Raw genomic sequence first — 16,086 nt, 5'->3', positions numbered from 1 at the left:
AAATAGTAATAAAGTATAATTGTCTGTGATTTATTTGTTTTACTTGCAGCCCTCTTTCCTATTTTGAGTGTAATAAAAAAAAATATGTACATAGTGTCCAGTTATGTAAGGACAGATTAAGATCACAAAATTTACTATTTTATACAAAAAATACTCAGTATTTGTCAGACAAACCATTTTTTTGCAACTTCAGCACATAAATTAATGTGACCGCTCATAACCCTTTAAGGAATAATAAAAACTACATTTTCAACAATGTTCCTTATAAAAAACTTTATACATCTGATTATATTTTACAACTGAAATATCACAATGATAAAAACATTTTCTCTTACTGTACTAAAAATGAAGACATTAGCTTGACGATCCATTATGTACTAAATCTCCTAGTACTATAGCTATTTCTGTGAACACTTTACTTGTGTTTGAATCTGGGAGTTCCTGTACTGCAGCCTTGCCTTCCCCAGCAAGCTTCCCGACCCTGGGGTCGATGGGAATGCTACCGAGGAAAGGGATCTTCGAAACTTCTGCTAGGGATTTACCACCTCCAGTTGAAAATATATTTGTGCATTCACTGCATGTTGGACACTCAAATCTGAAATAATTAAAACTATATTTAGGGTAAGAATATTAATTTGGATAGCTTTTATGAATCTACTCTTTGTGTCAATAACCACAACATAATCCTAGTGAGACTACAAATGTATATAATTTTTATTAACATGTAACTTGTATTTAGTATACATCCATTTATTAAGGGCAATATATTACGTTGTGTCTACAGAATTTATTGTAATAAGATAGAGAACTTCCTGGCCCTTCTTATTTCTGCCTCTGCCTGAAATGGCTATTGGTTTGTTTTAAAAAAATCACACAGAGAATATTAAAATTTAGGTAAAAGAATCAAAGAAAATAACTATTTTCTTTATCATTTATATCTATGGCTGTCTTAGGGATAAAAATGGATATGCATACAGATTTATATACATACCCACTCATATTTTCAATGATACCCATTATGGGTATCCCAGTCTTTCTACAGAAAGTGATTTCTTTCCGCACATCTTCAATAGCAACCTGTTGTGGTGTGGTGACTATTATTGCAGAGCAGTGCGGCACTTGACGCAGGTTCTCCATTACTGTTATATGTTCATCTGATGTACCTGAAATGTAACATGTGTATAACATAGCGCTTTATATTTCAAAAGTATTTCATAAGAAAATTATTTTGTTGTCATTCATTGCATATACTTTGTCAACCATGACGAAAAACGGTTAGAAAACCTACATGCCCATGAAATCTTTAAAAAATATGATTTTAGTGGATATTAATCATACCAAAGTGTACAAGTTGACAATAATAAGCAAGGTAGGTTCAAATTTTCACAAAATATGTATTTTTATCACATGACAAATAAATGAATAATAAAAACAAACAGTAACTGAAAGACCATAGTCTTCCCATCCTATAATGATAATAAATTACCTGGTGGAGTATCAATGACCAGGAAATCCAGATCCTGCCAGCAGACATCTGCCAAGAACTGTTTGATCATAGCAGTCTTCTTGGGTCCTCTCCACACTACAGCATCATTGCGGGAGCTGAGCAGGAACCCAATGGACATGACACCCAGCCTCTGCTCTTTATCCATGTACACTGGGACCCAACCCTCGGCGCTCTGATGCACATCCTGGCCTTCCAGGTTCAAGATGTAGGGCACACTGGGACCACATAAGTCTATGTCGAGTAAGCCAACCTAAGGGTAAAAGGGGTAAAGTATTTATTTATCATGAAATTAAATTAGATTGGCAAACAAGCATGCACTTGGTAGTATCTGGTCACTGCCATTCATCAATCGAAATTTACCGCAAATAGGAAATAAATTCTACCTGAGATTAGAAAAAGTTTATTAACATTAGCCATCACATAGTTGGTATGTCTGGAGCAGGGTTGTTGCTGATGAAGGTTTTTACTAGATCAGCATCAGCATCAGCATCCGATGCTGATGCTGATTTTTTCAGATTAATATCAGCTGATGCTGATATTTAAAAATACTAAATATAAATATATTTTATACTGAGGTACTTGTACGTCCCTTACAAGAATAGTCTTTTTTAACCAACTTTACAAAATGAGGCGGTTTCTCAATTCTACCGTATATATGTCTTTTTTTATGTTTGTTCGCGGATCACTTCGTTGTTTATGAACCGAACTGGATGATTTTTATTTTGTTGGAAAAAAAGATATTTCCAAAGTAGTTCCATTAATCTCGAAATTTAACAATTATTAGGTAGAAAAATTGCCAAATTACTAAATTACTAATCACTTTTAAAGCAGAAAATAGCAGTGTTTGAAATTGATGTTATAAGCGAATATATATGTGGCAGTGCTATTACCGTAGTAAAAACATGCATTATACCATATTTAATAAAAGTTATTGTAAAATGAATTAAACCAATAGGATATCTAACCTTAAAACCTTTTTCTTTTAGTGTAAGTGCTAATTGGGTGCTCACTGTCGACTTGCCTACGCCACCTTTGCCGGAGAGCACTAGAATAATACGCTTTACTTGTTCCAACATTATAATCAACGAGAATTAATATTAAAACGAATTCAAATTTTATAAGTACTCAGTAGTTCAGTACTCAATTCTTTTTATTTACAACATGAAATGAGCAAAATGACAAATTGACAATGGCAGATGACATAAATCACATTACATAGATTATTAAGTCAAATTGCCTATATGTCATTAGTATATTTTTGAATTATTTTTGTATTTTCATGCCCTCCAGAGCTCTTTTATACGCAATTTTATTTATATTTCATAAAAAAAGACAGCTGCTAATTAAAAATAAATACACACTGGTCATTTATACTAAACACTAAAGCACAGATTATTAACAAAAGTAAGGAGGAATAGACTAAATAATTATTATGTCAAAAGCTCATAAACAAGTAAACATTTGTCAATTTCTTTTTTACAATTTACGATATGATTATTTGCTTTTCAGCCACAATAGTAAAGAAACCAAATGTATGTTGTAATTGTTATATTGCTACTATTTTGTATACTACGTTTTAATAATACTATTTACTATTTGTTTAATGTGATACATGTAATTTAATTGAAATCAAGATTAATTTGGTAAGTTGAAAAATGAAATTGTATTGACAGCGCTTGCGCTAAATAGCGACAGTGGCGCCACTGTGTATTCAACTTTTTCAGTTTTCTAAAGATTTTTGGAGTGGAGGTTGTGTGAACTTTGTGCCCGTCGCGTTGAAAGAGATGCTACATTTTTACAATTTTGTGTTTGATTATTGGACGTTTCATGACTTAATTCAGTCGTGATATTGTCCGTATAGTTATTTTCTGTTACAAGGGTGGTAAGCCGCTAGTGGTTGTGTAATTTATTTGAGTAGAATTTTAGTTTGGTGGTTGTGCAAGGATTTGTCCCTTCGTGATTTGCTGCTGCAGATTGCGTTCTTTGGTACTATCAGGTGAGTGTAATAACTTTATCGACGACTTGTTGATTCCCAGGTGTTTTTGTATTGTTATTAAAAGAGTGGTTGGTGTGAACACGTTGGTGGATTAATTGGCAGCATGCGGGTGTAAATACTGCGGTCCACCCCTCGAGGCTCGGGCGAGGGTGCGGTGCGATGAACCTCGGGCCGGTATTTTTTTCTGTAAATAAAAAGTTTGCACCCAGATTTTTTCTAGTTTCTCATTTTTACATTTTTATTAAGAATGCCGTTCATGTTTTGCATTTGGTATATGAGTATCGTAGTTATTAATTAAATACAAAAGTTATCAAATAACACAAACATTAAAATAAATTATAGGAACATACGGTCATTTCAAATGTACATAAACCTCATCATTCAAACATCATCATCATCAAAGATTAATTTGAAAAATTTAAATTTCTATTTTCATTTGTACATGATATATATCTTGTGCCTATTATATACTGATTAAATCAGTAACAGTAACATAATATAATAATACAATTTCTTGTACTTTTTTGGATATATATATTTTTTTCCACAACTCCAATATCACACTCCGTACGACAACAATATTACAACCACACTCCATGTAGATTTTTTATAAACAAGTCTAATTAAATATTAAAATATATAGATTGATGATGTATGTTTTTATATTCTATACTTTTCCCAGGCGGGCATGTTGCATGTGTTTACGGAGAGTCACTTGCCTCAATCCCATGCTGTTTACCTTCTGTGGTTGCAGTGTCAGGTTACTTGCAGAATTATTGCATCAAAACTGGTTTACATGCTTGTCCAGTGGCACACGGTCTAACAAACTAATAGTTTGTTACCTCAAGAATTAAAGTAGAGGAATCATTAGTTTTAATTTGGGTATTGGTTCTTGGATGATCCTTTTACACAGTTGATAGTCTAAGGTTTGGTTCCGGATCCTATCTAACTTCTTTGTGTTTGTGGATGAATACTGGCAGGTTTTCTTTAAATTAAAATGAAAGAAAAATGCTTAAAAAAAAGCAGGATTTACTGATTTTGAGTAAAAGTAAAATGTAATTTATCTAACTTTATCTAACTATTTTGCTATACTATAAAAAACCTATACTAAGCAGTGGCATAGGTTTAGGATAATGTAAATATTCCAGAAAATCCGTATAGATGAAATTAAGGCTTCTTTATAGGAAAATAAAATTTTATTTTTCTTCTATCTATAGAAATCTCCCAAATTAAATCATTTTAATAAAAACAATAATAATTATTCATTTGTAATTGAATATTATTCCAAATCTTTTTCAATTCATCTCATTACAATGTACATCTGTCAAAAATTTGAATTTTGAAACCTTTAGATATCTTTAGAAAGATCTTACGCGCGCCGGCGCCATAAATTCCGAAATAGATCGACGATGACGTTTCATTTACGCTTTTAATAACCGTATTACTTCGCCGGCGCGTAATCAAGTTACCGAAAATGAAAGTCCAAAAATAATGGGTTTATTTCGCACCCTAGTTCGACGTTAATTACTATTGCAACCCCAAGGCCACGTCTCCCCTATTGACGGACAAAATGGGATATTTAAATGGTTTTCGTGACTAATTTTAATAGCGACCACACGCCGTACCTTAATATTTGTATTTACGTTAACTGCAAGTTAGTAAAATGGACTATATTTTTTTAGTTCAGAATATGAAACTAGTTTTCTTAGGCTACTTAATGCTTATGGCGTCCAGGAAATACGGAGGAAAGTTTTATCTACGTCATGCACACGATACGTCAGGCAAAGCGGACTACAGGACCATAAACCTAGATATATCATGAACAGGCTGCTATTGTAGTGTCCCTATAGTCCCGGGACTAGAATAGAGCTACGGTTTCCCCTGACTGTCGTAAGAGGCGACTAAAAGGGGCTTCCGGAGTTGCGGGCAGCAAGAGAGCTCCATCGGAGATCCAGGAGTCCTCCAGCAAGCTCTGAGGACGGCCACTTGGGGTTTAGTGCGGTAAAAATCCCACATAACCCGGCGTGGGTCTCACGTCGTCGGGTACTTTTTGAAGATTTCCCCCTCGCATACAAAATAAGCTGCTATTGTAAAAACTGTGACCTATGGGCGTTAAAGCGCGTTGTGGGAAAGCATCAGTAGGAAGGTAATTTTCATGTAACACTACTACTGTTGTGTTACAACACGCTAATTTGTTTTGGTTGATGTTGGTAGATCTTTAGTGAATAGAGAGTTACCAGGTATTTGGTCTGACCGAGCTTCAAGAAGCACGTATAGTTCTAAAGTCGATGAAATGACAAGAGTTTACGTCTTTGCGTAAGTTGTAGTAAGTCTAGAACAGCGGGAGCCGTTCCTTCCGTGTTGAAGTTATTCACGATTAGGGCCGCGCGTTACGGAGTCAAAGGGGTTAAGCTGGTACTCCGCCCTCCCCAGGGATATCAGCAGTGAGCACTACGTGTGTAGTGTGAGGGAGACGCGCCCAGTCAGGCGTTAATGGATTTCAGCCATATTAAAATGAAATGAAGATTAAATTACATAATGTTTTATACACTCGAAACTCCGTAGTAGCATTTCCTACAAGGTGTGTTGTGAGTAGATACTATGGATATATAATACACAAAGATTCTGATCTAGGGATCGAACCTGGAACCAGCGCGTCGAACGGGACTCCGTCATACGGGTCGTCAATTTTTATTTGGATAGGTTAGAAATCCACATACCAGATGCAAGACTTCAAATCAAAGTAATCTAGCGTAAAATAAAGATAAGAATAAGAGCTGATACGGGATTGAGCTTTCTTCTATTCGTTCAAAAACTTATAATAGTATGGATAGGTATTGTTAGGCTCTTTGATCGTGTGCGTGTAATAGGCTTTTTGATCGATAACAAAACTACACGAAATGGAGAGAAATGAGAAAGGGGATACTAAAACGACATTAACAACACGATTTATATTACTCCGTGAGTTGCATTAACTCGAAGACGACTATCCGACTCCATAACTCCAAATGTACTTTTTAATGTTCGTCCCAACGCCCACACTTGTCGGCATTGTTTTAATATTAACCCAATACAGTGTGACTCACAAATAATGATGTGGGTATCGTTTTTCGGGTCAATAGGTTCGCCGGCGTCGGGTTGCATTTTTTTGGTTGTACACCGCAGATGTTGTAGAATGTAGGGATTGTTTTGCGAAAGTTGCATTTTTCTTTGTCTGAAATGATGAAATGCAGATACCATAGTAGAAACATACTTCAAAAGATTTTTGCTTTTTGCTGACTGAGCAAGGTAACGTTTTTCGAGCGTACGTATGTATGTTTTATTCTTTGCTATATTTTAAGTCCGGTTTTTTTTTATAGCAGTATATACTATCTAAATATATAAAACGCCCAAAAAACATTACCCTCCGGGTAAAAAGTCATCCAAATATTTAATGAAAAAAAAAAAGAATAATCTGGCGAACGTTTGTAATCATTCTTGCTTTTTTGGATTTTTGGAATGCGACCACCCGAAGTCGGTATGTAGAATTTCTTATGAAAATCACTAAAGCAACTTGCGTAAGGCTTCTCCGTCACATCTGTTGTTCGTCCTTGAATAAACGAGTTTTCACGTATAATCCGACTCGTTAAAGATTAGAATATAAAGTCGCGGCATGCACTTAAGAAAGCATGGACAGCATAAAAATAATGAACTGATTTTTTTACGTACATTCTAGATAAAAATAAATTAAACAATCTTGATCGATAAATAATTGATGATGCTTATAAATGTAATTAATAAAACATAATATATGTAATATGAATATTCTGAGTTGTTTTTATTATTTGGGGATTAGAATCGGCGAGTAAATGAATAAACGCTTTTTTTCAGAATATTTTTATTACAATAAATACTATAGCTACTAAGCACTTGTTTTCACTACAAATTCATCACATTGTACAGCGATATAAAGATTCGACGAAAGGCCACCAAGTTCAACCGCCATTTACAAATATAATCTTTAATGACACTAACTATACATACAAAGGTATATTTAAAATTATTTGTATAAAAAAATATTTGTATATCTTAAATTATTATAAACACTGTAAAGTATATGAAAGCGGAGTTAGCATTTTTTGAGATGTATCGCGCAATCGGATTCGTAAGCATTGATTTCAACATTATCACATTGATGACGTTTGAAATTTCTCGGTGCAGAACTAGTTTAACGGGTTGTTGACTAAGGATGGAAGAAATACGGCCGGGGAACGAAATAAACTTAGTTTTGAGTTATTTCCTTCATAATAACGAACGTAAAAACGTATTAAATAATTAGTTCTGAGAAAGTAGGATGGCTTCCAGTGTGGCTGCATATCATTTTTACAGGTTTTATATTTTAAGCTTTAGACAATGTGCTATTCAAGCAAGCAAATTCCTAATATAAAACCTTTCATATTAAACGCTCTTAGAGGGTGAATCTTGAACAAAAGTTTTTGCTTCCCACATGTAATGTGAAATCATCTTTGCAGGCCCAACTGGCATTTTACTTCATTAAATAGATTAATAAATATATTATGCATTAAGTACTGACCATTAATATATTCGGCCATGATCAATTTCCACTACCCCCCAAGATAAGCATGCCATAAATAAGGGTGAGTTTATATTACCTCTGCCCTCGTGACTCACGACACGATGCCGGGGATTCGGAGACCGCCGGATTATTTTAATTAAATTATTATGATTCATCGCGTTTTGGTACAATTTTACTGACAGTTACTATATATGTATTTTAAGCCAGACATTAAGTATTACACATAGGAGGAAAAATGTTTTGAACATGCAAAACTATGAATAATTTAAGGTATTTCCCAAAGGAGAGGTTCATAATTCGTCGCGTATATTTCACATTTTAAAATCTGTCTATGTAATGAAAATTTGTTTTGCTTTTTGTGTACAGTAAGTTGTTTGTTTTGTATCAGTTTAGGTAATGTTCTGATCCCATAATAGTGCGTGAAATATGTGTGATATAGTGTGTGTTAATAGTGTATAAAATATCTAAATGACAATTTAAAAGCTATACAAAATGAATGCACTTCATTTATATTTCTTTAGTTTTTATATTCAAAATTTTAATTTATAGTACGAAGATTTAAACAAGTTCGTGTTAGTTGTTCTTTACCATGTACGTACTACTAATTGGCAGTGTCAATATGTTTAAACGTTAACGCCTTCCAAAATTGAGTAAACTGTCCATGGGAACTGATTTTGACGAATTTGGTATACAAATATGTATTCAAGTGTAGTGTTTGTTCTGACCAAATATTATTTCGGGATGTGAGTTCTATTACTTCTGGAAGTCAGTTAGTTAAGGAAAATAACTTACTTACAACTCCTGTATAAATATAGATCATTCCATAAATTTAAAAAAATGACAAAAACGTGTAAGATTCAGTTGAATTGTTAATCATGTATGTTCAATATTTAAAACTATATACAAATGTCAACCAAATCCGACTCCTGATTCCTAATGTAAGATACATTTGCTGATAAGCAACGAATACTTGTCTTGTTTAATGAATAACGGTATGTATAAATGACGCTTTTTGTACGCAATACACACATACTAGTAATTATTTAGTGTAATGAGCACAGACGAGTATAAAAAACCCAGACCCAGAACTGAAATCTAAATTCGTTATATCATCAATATATTGATGTCTGCAAGCCAAGAATCGAACCTGAAACAATTTGTCAACTTTCGGTTTAGGACCATTGTTGGCCACAATTCTACTTTCTTGAGAAAGGAGGGTCATACCGTAGTCCCGCTCGAAGAGCGTTATGGCCGATTATATTCGTAAAATCTGAGAATACCAACTTTTAGATTTTTTCCTCTTTAGGTGTTTTCTCCGCTATTTTTGTTTCATAGAACTTTGCGCTTTAGGCTGAATTTCGTATGACATAGCAAAAAGAACCTAGTCAATTACTTTCTGGAAACTGTCGCCGTCGTCGTCGACGTTTTAACTTTGGATTTTTTTCTCAAAGAACAACAACAACAGAACTTTATTTCTAATTACTGACCCGGTATACTATGAGTCTCCACATAAAATGAAAAGGTTATGTTTCACTTACCTAAATATCTTTTTGACTCACAATTGTGACAAACATTTGAACAAATTATTCAAGTTTTGTCACACATTTGTGTCCAACACTTGCGCAAGTTATAAGTCCTTACGAAATCTCTGTAATGTTAAGGAGACCCTTAGATCGTTCGGCTCGAGATACAAAACCGATAACCTCTTTTGTAATGTTAATTCGTTAGACATTTCGTGGTTCTGTCTCAAAATGTTAGGTTGCATCATGTTCCTAGACGTAAATTAACTCTGCTGTAAAAATCATAAAGGCCAATCATCCAATTTGAACCAGGAATTACCAACTAACGGAATAAAGCAAACGACTACAAAAATACCACCATTTTCCTTTATTTGTTTGTATAATATACAATATGTGTATTTGTACATTTACTATACTTTTCAATTGATTGGCTTGAAAAACAAGGCATAAACATATACCTAGGCATATTACAGGTCTGTGGGTATAAGGCATACTTATAGACGATGTTTAAACATTGTCTTAAGAAGTAATGTATCTTTCTCTAACTGTTAGGGATTTTTTTGCTACCAGTGTCTCAACGTGCCTAGGTCACTATTTCTCCCATTAAGGATTTCAATAAATTGAGTTTCAGCACTGTCCGCGACCGTTAGCTAACATTGCAATACTTGATTATGTTCCAATATTTATTTTAACTGAAACTAAAACAAACACACCCGTATTTCCTAAGCTTGAAACGTAAAACGTAATTAAGCCGGCCACTCGGCGCAACCCTGTCTAACGCGACCTTACTCAAAAAAGAATCGTTTATTTCAGTCGTGGTTTGTTAGTGCCTCGTTAACAACTGCGAATTGTGTGACAACTGGAATTGCTGGCGACCGGCGACCGTTGTGTACACTAGGTATTACTTTGCCCGGAAAAAATATAATTGGGTTGAGAATGTTTTTAAAGCAGTTTACACTTTTCCGGGCAAAACTGGACAACAAAAATAATATGGGAGAATATTTCGTAATTCAACTCTGGAGTCTGGACTGTATTCTGCTTTGTAACGTAATTTCTAATGTTGCTCTGTTTTGGAATCGGCGTGGTAAGGGTACACGACACCTTCCAACTAAGTTCTCAGGCTGACCTGAGGATGATTTCGCGGCTGACCTGAGGTAGGTCTCCAATCCGTTTTGGAAATGACTACAGATGTATCTAAGCGGCAGTTACCGCTTATTCTTAAGCAGAACTTATTTCATACAAAAGATCTATGTAACCAAAGTCCATACCTATTTCTACTTTAATCAACAGTTTTGTATGTTCTCGTTTGTGATATAAAAAAAATGTAAGCGCATGCCCATGAATATTACATTTATCAAACTCTAAAGCGTTTTACTCTTTGAACGTCTCATTGCCGTACCGTAATATAAAAATAACGATGAATATTATCATAATAGTCGGTGATAAGAATAATCCGGGTGGTCTAATTGGTCATTACGATTCAACAAGGTTCGTTAATTTCATAATCATTTTAATAAGCATGTAAATTAATTTATTATAGAAGTTAATTTGGAAAAAGGTAAATGTAAACAACACAGCTGGAAGTGTTCAATAGACAGTTCCCACCCAGTGCGATGTGATTTACGACCTAGATATTTGTAAGGCGACGCTCAGAGCGACCAATGATGTGGGGATTGATTTCCGTGTGCCATTCTCCAGTTAGAAATGTAATATAACCGTGACTAATCCCCCTCTAAGCGATGCTGTAATGCTGCGGGGCATCTGATTAACAAGATGCAAGATAAATCGTTCTGCAACTCGGATATGTGGGAATATTGTTAATATAAACCGTTTATAGACGGGGAAAGGGTAGAAGGGTAATTAGAAATTCTATTAATGTTCGGATATGGTTAGTACTCAAGGAGATTTACAAATCTAAGAAATTGATTTCTAATTGTCCTATAGATTTGCTGAGTATATTGTGCAATTCTGTTATTTTCTTGCCGTCGACCTAATGTAGTTATGAAGCCATGAGTTTAAAAGTATAACTTAACGGTAGCGAATTTTTAGCATTTTTCTTACAATAATTATCTCAGTTACGATCAAGGCAGTACCAATATTTTCTCCGAGTACGGTAAGGTTACAGTGTCGTGGCATTATAAAGATTACATCTGGATAGCTTCGGCAAGAGACAGCTGAGATACTCCACGGACGATAAATGAGAATTGGGTTAATGTTTCTTCCCACTGAACAGATCGTAGACTGCGCGGTGTCTCGCTATGTCAGATATATTAGGACGTTGGAAAAGAATTCTTTCCGAATTAAACTTGTGTTGGCTTTCAAGTTAGCTGTCGGAATGTCTGTGGTTGTGGTATTTCCATTATCCGAAGATGTATGAGGTTCTAGAGATCTTCTTGTTGTAGAAGACGGCGTCTGCTATTAATATTGTCGGTGTAAGCTTTGCTCGGAAAGGAGCTTAGACCTGTACTTCTTATAAGATGACTATTTATTTACTTATATCTTTTATCTTATTATATCTTTTATCTTATATCTTATTTATTTACTTACATCTTAGGTTACGATGGTGCTTAAAGTCGCTAAATATGATCACTGCAACTTAAAATATTTGTTATAATGCTTAGTATGTTAATGTGTATAAATGGAAGACAATATCGTATTGGAACAGCAGCAGAACCGATTCTGCATTTTTTCTGAATATTCTTCAAAAGATAACAATGTTGCAAACAATGAAATTACTTCATTTGAACATCTTGTTAAAGACTTATTAGTGAAATACACATCAAAATATCTTTATCAAACCTAAATAAATGACTGCAACCATATATCAATATCACATAACTCACTTTTTGTTTTTTTTTTTTTTATAATATAGGAGTAGCAGACGAGCATGCAGTCCACCTGATGGTAAGTGGCTACTGCCGCCCATGGACATTTGTAATCAACCCCAGATAGGATTAGATATTCCTACTTAAGGTCGGCCACACATGCGCCGCCACCCCTGAGGACTAAGCTGGAACGCCTCCGAAAAGTCTGTCTCCCTTACCACACCCTTCAAACCGGAACACAGCAGCGCCTAACACTGCTGTTATTAGGTAGAAATAGGTGTGGCGGTGGTGCCGCCGGAGTCGAACCGTAAAGGGTTCTACCACCTCTGAAAACTATTTTGTGTTCTTATTTTTTCCTTTCTAATTTAAAACCTTTTGCCCTTTCTTGAACGGTTTTTATTTTATTGTTTCTGATTGACAGAAAAATTGATGCCCTTTGTAGTTTGAGCAATTTCTATTAACAAATAAAACGACGGCTTAAAAATCAACGAGTCAATTATTTTCTTTCTCCCAATTTCCTTGGTGAGATTATTTCTGCTTCAAACACAGGGGTGGCAATCCAATCAACATCCCTCAGTGGATGCCGTTCTTAATTTGCTGCTATGGCTCTCTCCGAAGAGGGTGTAGTTATTTATTGGTTCTCGAGGTCTGCACTAGTACGAAATGTGTGGTTGTGTGTTGTTTTGTTGTATTGATATTGAATAAGTATAAATGTTCGGAGACCAATGGCATGGGTACATTTACGTAATTTCTGAGAGTATCTTAATGTTTACTATTTAATTTATATAAAATATACTTGTCCGAATCGTCCAGTTAGTGTCTTCTTAGTCAAAGAACTCAATCTTATTGCAAAGTACATCTATGCACATTCTATAGAGAGGGAAGAAATTATTACTAAGTTTACAACAGTTAAGTCACGTTAAGTTACTCAGAATCAGACGAGAACTTTAAGAAGTGTAAAGTGTAAAGGACTTGTGTTCAAATTTGCTTTACCACATTACACAAAACGGTAGATGATAAAAACTGAATTTTTCTCAAACCAACATAGTAATCGGTTTGTCAATAAATATACAATGTGAGAGAGAGGAAATCTTAAAATTATTATTTTTATGGCGACTAAGCTGGCTCTCATACTAAAGGTAAGATAAAAATAAGCGATGCATATATGCATGATTGTTTTCTTATCATTCGCGAACAAATTAACAAATGATAACCTCGTTACCCCTCGAATTATTTATCGTTCAAGTAGTAACATTCGCTATCAGTGTTCCCGCGGTGCAGCGGCAATGTAGGCGACTCGGGCGTGGTTCCCCTTATCGGCGTTATCGGGCGCGTGGGTTACAATGTCCAGGACTGTTCAGTTGCCAACCCCTGTCCGTATCTGATGCTAAGTGGAATTGTTGGCAGTGAAACTCTAATAGTTTTTACGGAGTTTCTATGGGTAATATGTTGTTGTTTATTTAGGATGTAGTAAGCAAGAGTATCTACTGGCTATAGTTCGAAATGTTTTGGAATTAAGTTTAACTTATTTCATGATGAATATAATTATTTTTTTGCAGGTCTCATTTTTCGATAATGTAGATTATCTTAAAGTACGGTTGGTCTATTTTAAATAAACTTAGGAAGGACTTAGCGAAGTAGCATAGATTCGTGGTTTAACTACAGTACCGCTACCAATATACTTGGTTCTATCTTGTAACAGCGGTATAAAATTGTTTTTTTTTTGGTTTGAAAGATTTCGAATATAAACGTGAATAATAATAATAATAGGCAGTGATAGCCTAGTCGTTAAGAAACTCGCCCTTTCGATCGAAGGGTCCGAGGTTCAAAAACCAGGCATACACTGCTCTGATATTTCAAAGTTACGTGCGTATTAGAAATTGATTATCACTTGCTAAACGGTGAAGGAAAACATCGTGAGGAAACCTGCATTACTGAGAGATTTATAAAAAAAATCTCAAAGGTACGTGAAGTCTACCAATATACGCACTCGTACGGCGCGGTGGACTATGGTCTAATCCTTCTCAATATGAGAGGAGACCCGTGCCCAGCAGTGGGACAGTAATGGGTTGATGATGAATAATTCTTAACTTTGTTGTGAACACAAATCTGGTGGATTACATACTCTTTTGGTAGTTCTGCTACATAAAATACTAACGCTATATAAATAAGACTGCTTGATGATACATTGTTAACTTTGTTCAGTTCAAATGATACGTTTGTTGACCATTGTTTGGTTTTATGTATAACAACCATGAAAGTCCCTGTTGGGCTTCCCCGTAACGTTATGAAAATAAAAGCATTTCTTACCGTTTCCGGTGTATATGAAAGTCTTGTTTGCTATTTAAATATTATTCCTTTGATGCTCGTTATTCAATTGATATTTATAGTAGTGATAGTCTAATGGTTTAAGATTCGAGTTCTTACGCTGAAGGTTTTACATTTGTATCTCTGGCAATCACTTCTGTTTTTGCTGAATTTCTAATTTTTTATTTTTTTACGACGAAGAAAATATCAATTTCAGTAGGAAACTTACAAGCCTAAAAGTTCGATGAGAAAAAAGTGCTAAAAGGTGTGTGCAGTCTATCAATCAGCAAATGATCGGCTTAGAATAAGACATTAAAACCCATTTCTGATTTATGCCCAGCAGTGGGAATGAAACGGGAAGATCATGTTATAATGTTCCAAGTATTTTAAGTACCTACGTATCATATTATCCTGTAAACATTTTGATCATTAGTACAAATTGCGAGTAATTTGCGTCTCGGCTGAGATATCAGGGCTGTCATGCGATTAATTAATGCGATCAAATTATCTTTGAAGCGTAACAAGAATCGGGTTGTATGATTTGATTTTCTTTTTCCCTTTTATTACCTCTTTTCTGGAAAATCAGCTTCCCTGTGTATAATATACATTTTTTATGCGGTCATAGATATTTTCAGGGTTTAATTATTACTTACTCGCTTTATACGTACTATATTACGGTATGCAAGTCTTAAGTCTATACAAGTTCGAAAAAAATTGATTTCATTTAGCTTTATACACTCTTTCAATCGTCACATTACTTCGTGGACTAAATAACTACCTTTCACAACAAAACTTTTCACCTTACATAAATGTCAGTTCAAAATATAAACAAGTAACTTTTCAGTGAAAGAAGTGGAGTGAAATGTTAAAATTTAAGCATTGGTTCTGGCCCAGTAAGTGACAATGAAAATGACGAATCTAGATTCCTGCTTTTTTGTCTAGACTTTACGTCATATGTTCGTCTATGTCTAAAAGAGTATCTTATCGTAGGTTTCTTATACTTTAGGTGCGTGGATAACTACCTGTAAATCATTAAAAAATGACAAAATTTATTCTCTCGTCCTCAACAAAATCTGTTTTCATTTTCATGCACATTTGATGAACAATTTGATTGATTTGTTTATGGCTCACTTTAACGATTAATCTCGTAAGATAGTATATGTATCTGGTTCAGAGAGAATTACGACATGCAGAATCTTGTAGACGAAATAAATGTACTATATGAAATTGGTTTGTAATTTGTGCATTCATTTCAAATAACTGAATAACTTTTTTGGAATTTCATGTATATTTGTACGATGCAAAATATGAGAACATGTTTTGGAATTTGTATTTGGTTGATAGTGGAAATAATT

At 34.6% G+C, this 16,086-nt stretch overlaps 1 protein-coding gene and 1 long non-coding RNA gene across 2 annotated transcripts in view; one reads left to right on the top strand and one right to left on the bottom strand.

Moving 5' to 3' along the window:
• Positions 1–9: 9 nt before the first annotated feature.
• On the bottom strand, positions 10–2,701 carry Nubp2 (NUBP iron-sulfur cluster assembly factor 2). The gene is made up of 4 exons (XM_073075583.1): positions 2,473–2,701; positions 1,487–1,757; positions 992–1,163; positions 10–595 (listed from the first exon to the last, which is right to left on the bottom strand). The coding sequence occupies exons 1-4, from the start codon at positions 2,581–2,583 to the stop codon at positions 355–357; spliced, it is 795 nt and encodes a 264-aa protein (XP_072931684.1). The 5' UTR covers positions 2,584–2,701; the 3' UTR covers positions 10–354.
• A 549-nt stretch (positions 2,702–3,250) lies between these two features.
• LOC140743988 (uncharacterized) overlaps positions 3,251–16,086 on the top strand; it is a 55,488-nt gene continuing 42,652 nt past the window's right edge. Inside the window, exon 1 of the long non-coding RNA XR_012102515.1 lies at positions 3,251–3,503. This is a non-coding gene — a long non-coding RNA (uncharacterized LOC140743988). The remainder of the gene's footprint in view (positions 3,504–16,086) is intronic.

The sequence above is a fragment of the Epargyreus clarus genome, unplaced genomic scaffold (assembly GCF_041222505.1).
Source record: "Epargyreus clarus isolate Ecla_fem2 unplaced genomic scaffold, WU_Ecla_fem_2.2 ptg000008l, whole genome shotgun sequence".
NCBI lineage: Eukaryota > Metazoa > Arthropoda > Insecta > Lepidoptera > Hesperiidae > Epargyreus > Epargyreus clarus.
The sequence above is the reverse complement of the archived record's forward strand: the minus strand, read 5'-3'. Positions and strand labels throughout refer to the sequence as shown.